The sequence below is a fragment of the Salmo trutta genome, chromosome 30 (genome assembly GCF_901001165.1).
Source record: "Salmo trutta chromosome 30, fSalTru1.1, whole genome shotgun sequence".
Taxonomy (NCBI): domain Eukaryota; kingdom Metazoa; phylum Chordata; class Actinopteri; order Salmoniformes; family Salmonidae; genus Salmo; species Salmo trutta.
In genome coordinates, this window is record NC_042986.1 from 29,757,815 (window position 1) to 29,773,563 (window position 15,749).

Here is a 15,749-nt window from a genome sequence, read left to right on the forward strand (position 1 = left end):
TGCGTTTGATCAAATAAACGTCAAACACACACACAAATACATCTACAGTGACTATATTAAAACAAATTTTGATTTGGTCAAATTAACAGCAAACACACACATAAATACATCTACAGTGACTAGATTAAAACACATATTTTGAGTGATGATAGAAAAGAGATGGAAGAATTCTTTATTTTATGCACATAGGCTAGCTACAAACATTCCATCAGCATAGTTTGATGAAAATCAATGAAATTAGACACGGGCAGAGTTTACTAATTTAGTCAAATATGATCAAATATTGCAGGAAGAGGAAAACAACATATTTGACCAAGATATTACATGGGTGAAAAAAATAACAGAATCTGAAAAGTTTACAGTTAATAGTTGATCGTAAAACATTTCTTTTTTTAAAATTTCAAAATAAAATGCTTGACTAAATAATAAAACTTCCATAAAGCATTTATTTCTCAGGAGCGCTTCTTAATGGTTCCACTGGTGGTACCCAGGGAGATAATAAACTCCATGATGAGTTTGGCCGTCCGGCGAGGCCTCTCCATCACCACAGAGTGACCACAGTTCTCTAACAGGTCCACCCTGCAACCGGGCAAGGCCTCCGCCACTACCACAGCTCCAGAGACATCCACCACCTGGAGAAGAGAGCAGCTGTAAGGTTACTCTTATTTATAGCGTCCTTTCTTTTTGATACTATTATGAAAACATGGAGGATCATATGATAATATATGCCATTTAGCAGATGTTCTTATCCAAAGCTTGCATACAATTTCGACATATGGGTGGTCCTGGAAATTGAACCAACTATCCTGGCTTTGCAAGAGCCATGCTCTTCCAACTGAGCTACAGAGGACCATGGGAAGGCAGGTAACTGTCAACATCATAGATGCAAAATTCCTCTCCTAATATTGTTTAATTTGGATGCATAAGCCTTCTGGCTTTGGTGTATTTACCTGGTCCTGTTTGCCCCAAATGACTTGCAAAGGGGCAGTGATCAGATGCAAATGTTCCTGTAGGGCGTATCTGGAGTTCTCACCCAATATCTCCATGAAAACTGTGGAGAGATTCTAGATTTAGCAAACCTTGTCAAAATGAGCAACCCAATATCTGCGACTATGACCTACATCTTATAATATTTAATACATTCTTTGTCATAGATATGACAAATATTCATACAGAGAAAAATACCTCAAAACATTTGACTATGAGACAAAGGAACAGAACAGAGACAGACCTTCTTGATAAAAATCATTGTGCGGAAGCCGAACATCCACCAGTCCTTGAAGAATCTAACATATGAAAGCAGAAAATAACAACAGTCTGATATCATTTTCTATCTGTAGGCATATGAAAGAGGAACATTAGGTAGGCCTTAATGCTTAACGATGAGTCTTTTTTGAGTTCTGTTCAGTTTTGGTTCGATTCTTTTTATTGATGATTTCAGAGCTTTTAATACAAATTCCAAAGCCCAAAATAGTGAACATTCAATTGCCAAAACATTGAAAATATTCCATTGTCTCTGTCAGCTCCACATTGGGTAAACATCAATAGAAAATTACTTTGAAATAATAAAATATTTTGGTTGTGTATATTACTTAGTTTTTATTTGATGACTTTATTACTTTTCATTCCTTAAAGTCATAATTTCATCTCTTTTCAGGCAGTAGCAGCCAGCCAGACAGACCATCTAACGTCATCTCTGTGCTCCCCATTCTATACTGTCTTTAGTCATCCTATTAGCTAGGCTAGCCTGCCTAAGTATGCTGCAAAGCTGTCTGACAAAATAATTTGACTAGTTCATCAAAGTAAATAAGGCATACTTTCACGAACTGTCTCTATCCCTCTCCTCTTTGTGTTGTGTACATTCCTCTCTCATGTGGTCTGTGTGTATCTAATGTAGCAGGCGTAAAAGTGTATCCGTCTGTCTGAGCCGGAAAGAACAGGCGCAATGGATTAGGGTCATTGTAGTTAATTAACATGTTTCTGCGCTTGAACTAGGTTGAATATTTGCTTAATGAAAACTACAACTCCCTTCAGTCCAGCGTCCCACATAGTTCTTGACTTGATTCTGCTCGTGAATGAATTGATTTCTCTCCAGAGAAACAGCGTGTTGGGATCACCAAAAAACAAACTAAATTTAATTAAAATACTTGAACCGACATCTGTCAATTAGTTGTTTAATAATCAAAAAATAATAATTACGAAATGTCAGTTAATCGCGCAGCACTAGAAGGCCTAGGATATAGCCTTTGCTAGGACTTTTGAAATGTGAGCGTTAATCTATAAAATTGTGCCGTTAATATTTATATTAATATAATCTATTATTGTTAATATAAAACAAATTCTGACTGTTTTCCATGTTATTTGGTTAGTTCTCTTTAAAAGCACCCTCATAGATATGCAATAGACCTATGGCGCTTTGAAAGTGTGAGTGAAGGGTGGCAGTATTTAATTATGTTATTTTAGGACTGCCCATAATTCCCTCTGGCCTACACCAATTGGTGGCCAAGGGTTTGTCTTAGGACGCAAAGGTGCGTCATGAGTCATGGAGATGGTCTGATGGTCTTAGTGACAACAGACCAAGCTAGATATGGGGGGATGTTTTAGTGGGTGGAATATTAGGACAATTGGAGGTTTACACAGTTGCAGCTACAGTATCCTTAACAGTGCAAATGTTATGGTAAGCTATATGGACACTTAATAATCCTGGTGCTTTTTAATGCTAAGTTTACAAACATTGATTGTGGTAAGTATAATTGAAACTTGGGTATCATTATGGTTAGTGGGGAAATAAGTACACTACCGGTAAAAAGTTTTAGAACACTTACTCATTCAAGGGTTTTTATTTATTTGTACTATTTTCTACATTGTAGAATAATAGCGAAGACATCAATACTATGAAATAATACATATGGAATCATGTAGTAACCAAAAAAGTGTAAAAATATATTTTATATTTGAGATTCTTCAAATAGCCACCCTTTGCCTTGACAGCTTTGCACACTCTTGGCATTCTCTCAACCAGCTTCATGATTAGCAGATGTTAATGCGAGTGTAGCGAAATGCTTGTGCTTCTAGTTCCGACCATGCAGTAATATCTAACAAGTAATCTAACAATTTTACAACAACTACCTTACACACAAGTGTAAAGGAATGAATAAGAATATGTACATATAAATATATGGATGAGCGATGGCCGAACGGCATAGGCAGGATGCAGTTGATGGTATAGAATACAGTATATACATATGAGATGAGTAATGTAGGGTATGTGAACATTATATAAAGTAGCATTGTTTAAAGGGACTAGTGATACATTTATTACATCCAATTTTTTATTATTAAAGTGGCTAGAGATTTGACTCAGTATGTTGGCAGGAGCCACTCAATGTTAGTGATGGCTATTTAACAGTCTGATGGGCTTGAGATAGAAGCTGTTTTTCAGTCTCTTGATCCCAGCTTTGATGCAGCTGTACTGACCTCGCCTTCTGGATGATAGCGGGGTGAACAGGCAGTGGCTCGGGTGGTTGTTGTCCTTGATGATGTTTTTGGCCTTCCTGTGACATCGGGTGGTATAGGTGTCTTGGAGGGCAAGTAGTTTGCCCCCGGTGATGCGTTGTGCAGACCTCACTACCCTCTGGAGAGCCTTGCGGTTGTGAGTTGCCATACCAGGCGGTGATACAACCCGACAGGATGCTCTCGATTGTGCATCTGTAAAAGTATGTGAGTGTTTTTGGTGACAAGCCCAATTTCTTCAGCCTCCTGAGGTTGAAGAGGCGCTGTTGCGCCTTCTACACCACGCTGTCTGTGTGGGTGGACCATTTCAGTTTGTTTGTGATGTTTACGCCAAGGAACTTAAAACTTTCCACCTTCTCCACTACTGTCCCGTCGATGTGGATAGGGGGGTGCTCCCTCTGCTGTTTCCTGAAGTCCACGATCATCTCCTTTGTTTTGTTGATGTTGGGTGTGAGGTTGTTTTCCTGACACCACACTCCGAGGGCCCTCTCCCCCTCCCTGTAGGCCGTCTCATTGTTGTTGGTAATCAAGTCTACCACTGTAGTGTCATCTGCAAACTTGATGATTGAGTTGGAGGCGTGCATGGCCATGCAGTCATGGGTGAACTGGGAGTACAGGAGAGGGCTAAGAACGCACCCTTGTGGGGCCCTAGCGTTGAGGATCAGCGGGGTGGAGATGTTGTTTCCTACCCTCACCACCTGGGGGCGTCCTGTCAGAAAGTCCAGGACCCAGTTGCACAGGGCAGGGTCGAGACCAAGGGCCTTAATGACGAGTTCAGAGGGCACTATGGTGTTAAATGCTGAGCTGTAGTCAATGAACAGAATTTTTACATTGGTATTCCTCTTGTTCAGATGGGTTAGGGCAGTGTGATTGCTTCGTCTGTGGACCTATTGGGGCAGTAAGCAAATTGGAGTGGGTCTAGGGTGTCAGGTAGGGTGGAGGTGATATGATCCTTGACTAGTCTCTCAAAGCACTTCATGATGACGGAAGTGAGTGCTACGGGGCGATAGTCGTTTAGCTCAGTTACCTTCGCTTTCTTGGGAACAGGAACAATGGTGGCCGTGTTGAAGCATGTGGGAACAGCAGACTGGGACAGGGATTGATTGAATATGTCCGTAAACACACCAGCCAGCTGGTCTGAGTATTGCTCTGAGGATGCGGCTAGGGATGCCGTCTGGGCCTGCAGCTTTGTGAGGGTGAACACGTTTAGATGTTTTGCTCACTTTCGCTGCGGTGAAGGAGAGTCCGCAGGTTTTGGTAGCGGTCCGTGTCACTGTATTGTCCTGAAAGCGAGCGAAGAAGTTGTTTAGATTGTCTGGGAGCAAGACATCGGGGTCCGCAACGAGGCTGGTTTTCTTTTTGTAGTCCATGATTGACTGTAGACCCTGCCACATTCCTCTCATGACTGAGCCGTTGAATTGCGACTATGTCTCTATACTGACGCCTAGCTTGTTTGATTGCCTTGCGGAGGGAATAGCTACACTGTTTGTATTCGGTCATGTTTCCGGTCGCCTTGCCCTGATTAAAAGCAGTGGTTCGCGCTTTCAGTTTTGCGCGAATGCTGCCATCAATCCACGGTTTCTGGTTGGGGAAGGTTTTAATAGTTGCTGTTGGTACAACATCACCGATGCACTTGCTAATAAACTCGCTCACTGAATCAGCGTATACGTCGATGTTGTTGTTTGACGCTATCCGGAACATATCCCAGTCCACGTGATCGAAGCAATCTTGAAGCGTGGAATCAGATTGGTCGGACCAGCATTGAACAGACCTGAGCACGGGCGTTTCCTGTTTTAGTTTCTGTCTATAGGCTGGGAGCAACAAAATGGGGTTGTGGTCAGATTTGCCGAAAGGAGGGCGAAGGATGGCTTTGTATGCGTCACGGAAGTTAGAGTAACAATGATCCAGAATTTTCCCAGCCTGGGTCGCGCATTTGAAATGCTGATCAAATTAAGGGAGCCTTGTTTTCAGCTTAGCCTTGTTAAAATCCCCAGCTACACTAAATGCAGCCTCAGGATATGTGGTTGCCAGTTTACATAGAGTCGAATTAAGTTCTTTCAGGGCTGTCGAGGTGTCTGCTTTGGGGGGGGATGTACACAACTGTGATTATAATTGAAGAGAATTCTCTTGGTCGATAATGCGGTCGGCATTTGATTGTAAGGAATTCTAGGTCAGGTGAACAAAAGGACTTGAGTTCCTGTATGTTGTTATGATCACACCAAGACTCGTTAATCACCCCCGCCCTTCTTCTTACCAGAGAGATGTTTGTTTGTCGGCGCGATGCGTGAAAAAAAACAGGTGGCTGTACCGACTTTGATAACGTATCCCGAGCGAGCCATGTTTCCGTGAAACAGAGAATGTTACAATCTCTGATGTCTCTCTGGAAGGCAACCCTTGCTCGGATTTTGTCTACCTTGTTGTCAAGAGACTGGACGTTGGCTAGTAGTATACTCAGGAGCAGTGGGCGATGTGCCCGTCTACGGAGCCTGACTAGAAGACCGCTCCGTCTGCCCCTTCTGCGGCGCCGTTGTTTTGGGTCACCTGCTGGGATCCGATCCATTGTCCTGGGTGGTGGACCAAACAGAGGATCCGCTTCGGGAAAGTTGTATTCCTGGTTGTAATGTTGCTAAGTTGACGTTACTCTTATATCCAATAGTTCCTCCCGGCTGTATGTAATGAGACTTAAGATTTCCTGGGGTAACAGTGTTAGAAATAATACATAAAAAAACAAATTACTGTATAGTTTCCTAAGAACGCGAAGCGAGGCGGCCATCTCTGTCGGCGCCAGATGTTGTATCACAGATACAGAGAACCAAGGTAGTCACCTGGAATGCATTTCAATTAACAGGTGTGCCTTCTTAAAAGTTAATTTGTGGAATTTCTTTCCTTCTTAATGCGTTTGAGCCAATCAGTTGTGGTGGAGTATACAGAAGATAGCCCTATTTGGTAAAAGACCAAGTCCATATTATGGAAAGAACAGCTGAAATAAGTAAAGAGAAACGACAGCCATTCATTACTTTAAGATATGTTGGTCAGTCAATACAGAACATTTCAAGAACTTTGAAAGTTTCTTCAAGTGCAGTCGCAAAACCCATCAAGCTCTATGATGAAACTGGCTCTCACGAGCACCGCCACAGGAATGGAAGACCCAGAGTTACCTCTGATGCAAAGCATAAGTTCCTTAGAGTTACCAGCCTCAGAAATTGAAGACCAAATAAATGCTTCACAGAGTAACAGACACATCTCAACATCAACTGTTCAGAGGAGACTGTGTGAATCAGGCCTTCATGGTTGAATTGCTGCAAAAAAACACTACTAAAGGACACCAATAAGAAGAAGAGACTTGCTTTGGCCAAGAAACACGAGCAATGGACATTAGACCGGTGGAAATTTGTCCTTTGGTCTGGAGTCCCAATTGGAGATTTTTGGTTCCAACCACCGTGTCTTTGTGAGACGTGGTGTGGGTGAACGGATGATCTCCGCATGTGTTTTTCCCACTGTAAAGCATGGAGGAGGAGGTGTTATGGTGTGGGGGTGCTTTGCTGGTGACACTGTCTGTGATTTATTTAAAATTCAAGGCACACTTAACCAGCATGGCTACCACAGCATTCTGCAGCGATACGCCATCCCATCTGGTTTGGGCTTACTGGGACTACAATTTGTTTTTCAACAGGACAATGACCCAACACACCTCCAGGCTGTGTAAGGGCTGTTTAACCAAGAAGGAGAGTGATGGAGTGCTGCATCAGATGACCTGGCCTCCACAATCCCCTGACCTCAACCAAATTGAGATGGTTTGGGATGAGTCGGACCGCAGAAAAAGCAGCTAACAAGTGCTTAGCGTATGTGGGAAGTCCTTCAAAACTGTTGGATAAGCATTCCAGGTGAAGCTGGTTGAGAGAATACCAACAGTGTGCAAATCTGTCATCAAGGCAAAGGGTGGCTATTTGAAGAATGAGCTCAATATAACTCTAATGAACTCTAATGAACTTATCCTCTGCAGCAGAGGTAACTCTGGGTCTTCCTTTCCTGTGGCGGTTGAAGAAACTTTCAAAGTTCTTGAAATTTTCCGGATTGACTGACCAACACGTCTTAAAGTAATGATTTACTGTCATTTCACTTTGCTTATTTAAGCTGTTCTTGCCATAATATGAACTTGGTCTTTTACCAAATAGGGCTATCTTCTGTATACCACCCCTACCTTGTCACAACACAACTGATTGGCTCAAACACATTAAGAAGGAAAGAAATTCCACAAATTAACTTTTAACAAGGTACACCTGTTAATTGAAATGCATTCCAGGTGACTACCTCATGAAGCTGGTCGAGATAAATAAGTACAAATTTTCCTTTATTTGACTAGGCAAGTCAGTTAAGAACAAATGCTTATTTCACAATGACAGCCTACCCCAGCCAAACCCTCCCCTAACCCCCCTTAGACTGCTGCGCCACTCGGGAATGCCAAGAGTGCGCAACACTGTCATCAAGGCAAATGGTGGGGGAGGGGTTAAAAAAAAGTTATATATTTTTTGAATAAAGTAGGCCTAGACCTATGGATCAGTCTGATTACTCCACCTGTTGAGGGATCTTAAAGCGGACATGGGAGCAAAGCCTGAGCATATCCTCCATCTCCTCTGGTGTGGACGGAATCAGTGGGATGCTCAGAGTGTAATGGCTGTGCTCAAGGTCCTGCAGATGATTGTCAAATTTTGTCTCACAGGGGTACCGTATACCTAGGGGGTGAAGACATATTGATACTTTTTTTCTGATCAGAGACTGATTTTTTCCCTGAATCTCTCTCTCTCTCACACACACACACACACACACACACACACACACACACACACACACACACACACACACACACACACACACACACAGTGATATCGCAATATTGTGATAACGTATGACTGACCTGCTGGACAGATAAGGGTGATGCTACAGATTTCGGAGGGGAAGCTGGCTGCGTACACCCCTGCCACATTGCCCCCCATGGAGGTCCCGACCAGATGGAAGGGCTTCCTGTTCAGTCGAACGTTCTCCACAAACTGCATAAGGAGTACAGCATAGAAACTCTGATGCTACGGCATGTGGTTACTTATTGTGACATAACTTAAGACAACTCTTCTTGTCCCCATTCATGGTCACCAATGCAATCTTTGATGATCTTTCATGCTGTGTATTGGGTGAGCGCATGTTGTTCCAATGTGGTGACAGGACCAAGACCCACCTGATGAATCCTCTTGACCTGGCCCTGGATGGAGTAGTCCTCTGAGTTGGTACGAGTGGTTCCCTCATGGCCAGGCATATCCACGCACAGTATGTGCAGGTGTTTGGGTAGATACTGCATGCCATAGATACATGTTACAAAACTTGATATTTACCTTTTTATGGGAATCAACTATACATGCTAATACCTACTATTACAGTAGTAAAGATAAACCTACATTTGTCCACAACTACTTTACCAGCCCACATCATACTAGGTGATTTTTGGATTATGTTACCTTGACCATAGTGAGCCATGTGTCTTTGTGAGCAGAGAAACCATGTAACATGAGGATGGATGGTCTGAACCCTGGCTTCCCTCTGTAAGAGTAACAGAAGCGGTACCCCCCACAGTCTGCGTAGCGCACCTGTAGACCCAGGGTCCTCCTCCAGTACCTATTGAGGAATTGATAAATACTGTTTCTCTTTCTCTCTGAATCTCTCTGCAACATGTAGAGAAAGATGAGTGTTCTGCTTTTTTACTGTTTCTATTTTGGATTTCCCTTTTAGCAAGAACAAGAATGTCTTTAGAGCTTTGTTATGACTCATGCTGCATGTTGCACCTGAGCAGGAAAAAGAGACGTGAATCTGGCTGTGGTGTAGCGCAGGATGTGGTTATAGGGGGACTGAAGGCTAGAATCAATCTTTTCTACTATTATAGTGCAGTTTATTCAGTGGTGGGTGGGATCTCTTTTATGCAGATGTCTAAAGGAGGTGAAAAGGGTACAAAAAATAATCTCTCCCTTTAGCAACCTTTCTAATCCATAAAACTGTCTATAAGAATTCAACACCACACAAGAGGAGTGAAATACAGCATTATACCTTACCAGTAATATATTTTGATGAGGGCCGAGGGCCAGAGGATAAAAGAGGCCACAAAAGACAGAATAGGAATGGCCAACGTTGCACCAGCAATGACCAACAAGTTCACCATATCTAAATCCGCGGCCATGGCTCACCTGTTCAAAATCAACACACACGCTGTTATACACATTATGCCTATTGTATAGTTATGGGTTAGTACCAGTAGTTCTGATTTGACCTTCCCTGGGGGGGTGTCAGGGGAGGGACATGGGACAATATGTAGTAGGCCTAATCAATTTAATCCTACTAAAATGGCTATAAATTCTGTAATAAATGAAGTAAGAAACTTACTTGATATGGTGGTGTTTTTTATTCCCTTTGAATAACTGTCATGGGTCGGTTTAGTATGGGAATCTACCAGAAGAGCTCAATCAGCTTCGTTGATCTGTCTAACGACCCAGTTGACCCAGATGTGAGATGCGTGGAAATTATTTATTTGCCTGGTTATCTTCTCCTGAATGTTAAGTTCAACTGGAATTGAGTACGTTGACGGCGGACAGTCCTACTAGTCACTGGTTTATAGAGAACTCCTATTGATCTGTCGCTATATAATTGTGTCAATTTTTTAAAGGGGACGCACACGTTTCCATCTGTGACGTATTACAGTTCAATCATGCCATGTTCATGACCTTTATTGCTTCACATTAGGGAAATAATTTGCTTTGTTTTAGTTGCATGTTTCACTTAATGTTTTACAATATGACTCCAAATGTTTCTATTCGCAAGTAAATTCATATTATTCCAAATTACGCATCATTCATAGAATCAGTCAATCTTTATCCCTTTAACCCTATTCTCGATGGGCTGGTAGAGCATGTTGTCAGTGGACACAAATCTTCATTTGAACTTGATTGGTTAACTCCCCCAGCCCTCCTGCACCAATTTCCATAATTTGTATCCTTATGGGTTGCTGCAGTTCAGTGTTCGCAAATTGCCATTCTAATGTGGTATTTCTAATCACCATCTTTTGACTTCTCAACCGCCTGGTAGAGCTCTGTATGTTTTTCCAGAAGAGACAGTGTAACAGAGAAACTGGGAATCAAGAAGCAGGTGAGTTTAATAATACAAGCAACAGAACGATACAAAACAGAAGTTACGTCTGGACATGTAACACATAACCAATACTGCCTGGGTAATGGAGCCAAGGGAGTGACAGATATAGGGGAGGTAATCAGTGTAGTGAGTCCAGGTGTGCCTCATAATGAGGCGCAGGTGCGCGTAATGATGATGTCAGGCATGTGTAATGATGGTTGCCAGGACCAGTGGTTAGTAAACCGGCGACTTCGAGCACTGGAGAAGGGGAGTAGACATGACAGACAGTTAAAGGGTTAGTTAAAACAGACAGTTAAAACATTCATTTAAATGTGTCTATAGTCTGAGTGACGTAATTTATGCAGTACAAAGCAAACTAAGTCCATTCAAAGTGTTGAAATAAAATATTTTTTTACAGTATAAAAACATCTATTGACTAAGAACTCTAGTTGCCCAAATATAACAGCAGAAATAGTGCAATGATTGCTATACATCCAAGAATCAGATTCAGAAGGATATACATCATTTTTTCTCTCCATGATAAGTATTATAATTAATTGCTGTAAACAATTGCTTTCATGCACTCAACTTCCCAAACTCCTCCACTCTCCCCCTCTCCTTATAATCTCTTGGCCCTGGGACTTATGTTGTCTAGCCACAGAATGAGACACCTTTATGAGGTGTCAGGAGTTCACCTAGGGGTCATGATAGGGGCTGTATTAAATGTTTGATGTATTATAATAATTGATTATGCTTATGTTGTATTAATAGAAGGGGAGGGGTTATAAGACCCCGCCCTCCTTACATTTATAGGGTCCTAGACTACAGATTAACAATATATATTCATTATAGAGGTTTAGTATTGTTCCACAGTTGTTTTCTGGTCTCTCTGCCTCTTATAAAAGAGACCCCTCTGAGAAATGTGTGACTGAGACAGAACTCTGCAGGGGAGTGTAGGAGATAAGAGACTAGTCAGACATTCCACAATAAACATGCACCATGTTCCTGATGTCAAATTCTGTCTGCAATTGCGTTAAAGGTTGAATTATTTAATTAAAGATATTGTCATAATGATAATTTCACCAATGATTGACAAGGAAACAAATCCCAACAGAGGCAATGACATGGAAAAGAGACCCTGGAATATACTCCTCTCCCCACTTCACAGCCAATATATAGCTGCCCCCTCCTTGATAACATAGTTGATATAGCCAAGGTGTTTGACACATCCTCACACCACAGTGGGACCATGCATCCCCACCAGAAGCAAGTTAACACCTAAGACAAGATCATAAAAATAATCGATGCATTAGTGTTTTGTATACATTTATATTTTTGTCTTAAACAAAAAAGAGTCACTTCCGCTGCATATAGTGATATTGACTAATGTTACTAAATTGAAGAGGAATCTCTCCCCCGCTCTCAGACAGAGACACACACACACACACCTCAGCGAGATAAAGAGCCCCTCCTTTACAGCTCACAGAGATTCAAGGTCATTGAGCTTCACACAAATCAAATTTTATTGGTCATGTACACACGGTTAGCAGATGTTAATGCGAGTGTAGCGAAATGCTTGTGCTTCTAGTGCCGACATTGCAGTAATATTGAACTAGTAATCTAACACCGCCAACAACTACCTAATACACACAAATCTAAAAGGGGTGAATGAGAATCTGTACATACAAATACACAGCTCAAAAAAATAAAGGGAACAGTTAAACAACACAATGTAACTCCAAGTCAATCACACTTCTGTGAAATCAAACTGTCCACTTAGGAAGCAACACTGATTGGCAATACATTTCACATGCTGTTGTGCAAATGGAATAGACAACAGGTGGAAATTATAGGCAATTAGCAAGACACCCCCAATAAAGGAGTGGTTCTGCAGGTGGGGACCACAGACCACTTCTCAGTTCCTATGCTTCCTGGCTGATGTTTTGGTCACTTTTGAATGCTGGCGGTGCTTTCACTCTAGTGGTAACATGAGACGGAGTCTACAACCCACACAAGTGGCTCAGGTAGTGCAGCTCATCCAGGATGGCACATCAATGCGAGCTGTGGCAAGAAGGTTTGCTGTGTCTGTCAGCGTAGTGTCCAGAGCATGGAGGCGCTACCAGGAGACAGGCCAGTACATCAGGAGACGTGGAGGAAGCCGTAGGAGGGCAACAACCCAGCAGCAGGACCACTACCTCCGCCTTTGTGCAAGGAGGAGCAGGCGGAGCACTGCCAGAGCCCTGCAAAAGGACCTCCAGCAGGCCACAAATGTGCATGTGTCTGCTCAAATGGTCAGAAACAGACTCCATGAGGGTGGTATGAAGGCCCGACGTCCACAGGTGGGGGTTGTGCTTACAGCCCAACACCGTGCAGGACATTTGGCATTTGCCAGAGAACACCAAGATTGGCAAATTCGCCACTGGCGCCCTGTGCTCTTCACAGATGAAAGCAGGTTCACACTGAGCACGTGACAGACGTGACAGAGTCTGGAGACGCCGTGGAGAACGTTCTGCTGCCTGCAACATCCTCCAGCATGACCGGTTTGGTGGTGGGTCAGTCATGGTGTGCGGTGGCATTTCTTTGGGGGGCCGCACAGCCCTCCATGTGCTCGCCAGAGGTAGCCTGACTGCCATTAGGTACCGAGATGAGATCCTCAGACCCCTTGTGAGGCCATATGCTGGTGCGGTTGGCCCTGGGTTCCTCCTAATGCAAGACAATGCTACAACGCCTGGGCATGCTCCCTACAACGCCTTGAGCATGCCCAGGCGTTGTAGGGAGGTCATACAGGCACGTGGAGGCCACACACACTACTGAGCCTCATTTTGACTTGTTTTAAGGACATTACATCAAAGTTGGATCAGCCTGTAGTGTGGTTTTCCACTTTAATTTTTAGTGTGACTCCAAATCCAGACCTCCGTGGGTTGATAAATTGGATTTCCATTGATTATTTTTGTGTGATTTTGTTGTCAGCACATTCAACTATGTAAAGAACAAAGTATTTAATAAGATTAATTCTTTCATTCAGATCTAGGATGTGTTGTTTAAGTGTTCACTTAATTTTTTTGAGCAGTATATGGATGAGCGATGGCTGATCGGCATAGGCAAGGTGCAATAAAATACAGTATATACACATGAGTAATGTAAGATAGGTAAACATTGTTAAAGTGGCATTATTTAAAGTGTCCAGTGATCTATTTATTAAAGTGTCCAGTGATTGAGTCTCAATGTAGGCAGCAGCCTCTGAGTTAGGGATTGCTGTTTAGCACTGATGGCCTTGAGATTGAAAAACAGCTTTTGTCTCTCGGTTCCAGCTTTGATGCACCTGTACTGACCTTGCCTTCTGGATGGTAGCGGTGTGAACAGGCAGTGGCTTGAGTGGTTGTTGTCCTTGATCTTTTTGGCCTCCCTGTGACATCGGGTGCTGTAGGTGTCATGGAGAGCAGGTAGTATGGCCCCTGTGATGCGTTGTACAGACTGCACCACCCTCTGGAGAGCCTTGCGGTTGAGGGCGGTACAGTTGCCGTACCAGGCTGTGATACAGCCAGACAGGATGCTCTCGATTGTGCATCTGTAAAAGTTAGAAATGTGTCTCGTCACCCAAAAACCTTCAGCATCCTGAGGTTGAAAAGGCGCTGTTGCGCTTTCTACCCACACTGTCTGTGTGGGTGGACCATTTCAGTTTGTCTGTGATGTGTACTCAGAGGAACTTAACTTTCCACATTCTCCACTGCTGTCCCTTCGATGTGGATAGTGGGGTGCTCCCTCATGTGTTTCCTGAAGTCCACGATCATCTCCTTTGTTTTGTTGACGTTGAGTTAGAGGTTGTTTTCCTGACACCACACTCCGAGTGTCCTCACCACCTCCTTGTAGGCTGTCTCGTCGTTGTTGTTAATCAACTCCACAACTGTTGTGTCGTCTGCAAACTTGATTGAGTTGGAGGCATGCATGGCCACGCAGTCATGGGTGAACATGGAGTACAGGAGAAGGCTGAAAACGCACCCTTGTGGGCCCCCCCAGTGTTGATAGTCAGCGAAGTGGAGATGTTGTTTCCTACATTCACCACCTGGACAGCTGCAGCCCATTAGAAAGTCCAGGACCCAATTGCACAGGGCGGGGTTGAGACCCAGGGCCTCCAGCTTGATGATGAGCTTGGAGGGTACTATGGTGTTGAATGCTGAACTGCAGTCAATGAACAGCATTCTTGCATCGTCTGTGGACCTGTTGTAGCGGTATGCAAACTGAAGTGGGTCTGGGGTGGCCGGTAAGGTGGAGGTGATATGATCCTTGACTAGTCTCTCAAAGCACTTCATGATGACAGAAGTGAGTGCTATGGGGCAGTAGTCAGTTCAGATATTTTTGCCTTCTTGGGTACCGGAACAATGGTGGCGATCTTGAAGCATGTGGTGACAGCAGGCTGGGATAGGGATTGATTGAATATGTCCGTAAACACACCAGCCAGCTGGTCTGTGCATGCTCTGAGGCTCTCTAGGCTGTACATGCATGCCATGATTAGATACTAACAACATATATTAATTGGGTAATTATTAACTATGACCTATAATAACCAGCGTATTACTAACACTTAGTAACAAAAGCAACATCTAGTGTCGCTGAGTCAGGAGAGGAATAGGCTGATTTAGAAGGGGAGGGGGCTGGTAATAGAGAAGACAGATGGCTCGTATGAGACTGGTGTTATTCTCTCACCAAGATAAAACTTGGGCTACTTCTCCAGATGCTACTCATACATTTATTAAAATTGTTTCTCACAATAGTTGAATAGTTTGATGTGTCTTTTCACATATTCCCAGACCATAAAATCTTGTTTTGATGATTATTTGAACGCTTCCTTGTTTCTTATCAGACAGCTGCAAGCTTGTTTTTGTCTCAGACATGCCTATCTTCTCTAGTCTATGTTCAATGTCATTCATATTTTACACATGGCCTACCCACCTTTCTGAATTGACCAATCAAGTAGCATTTTGTATGTCAACCGAGGGAGGAGCTTTTATGGCCTCACCTAAAAATTAGAGGTACAATATGTCATTGCCATTTCTGTGTATATTCCTCCAGTG

The 15,749-nt window shown here is 43.1% G+C and overlaps 1 protein-coding gene across 1 annotated transcript; it reads right to left on the reverse strand.

Moving 5' to 3' along the window:
• Window positions 1–136: 136 nt before the first annotated feature.
• On the reverse strand, window positions 137–9,266 carry abhd6b (abhydrolase domain containing 6, acylglycerol lipase b). The gene is made up of 7 exons (XM_029723783.1): window positions 9,021–9,266; window positions 8,744–8,857; window positions 8,429–8,561; window positions 8,089–8,246; window positions 1,232–1,286; window positions 951–1,051; window positions 137–632 (listed from the first exon to the last, which is right to left on the reverse strand). Exons 1-7 carry the CDS (start codon window positions 9,231–9,233, stop codon window positions 453–455), a joined length of 954 nt encoding a protein of 317 aa, XP_029579643.1. The 5' UTR covers window positions 9,234–9,266; the 3' UTR covers window positions 137–452.
• Window positions 9,267–15,749: the final 6,483 nt, after the last annotated feature.

Excerpts from the sequence above, each read along its gene's own strand:
- abhd6b (XM_029723783.1), bottom strand. The coding sequence starts at position 9,233 with ATGTTGCAGAGAGATTCAGAGAGAAAGAGAAACAGTATTTATCAATTC. Across the intron at positions 8,247-8,428 it reads CACCCTTATCTGTCCAGCAG|GTATACGGTACCCCTGTGAG; the intron begins GTCAGTCATACG and ends TTCACCCCCTAG. Across the intron at positions 1,287-8,088 it reads GCTTTAAGATCCCTCAACAG|ATTCTTCAAGGACTGGTGGA; the intron begins GTGGAGTAATCA and ends TTCATATGTTAG.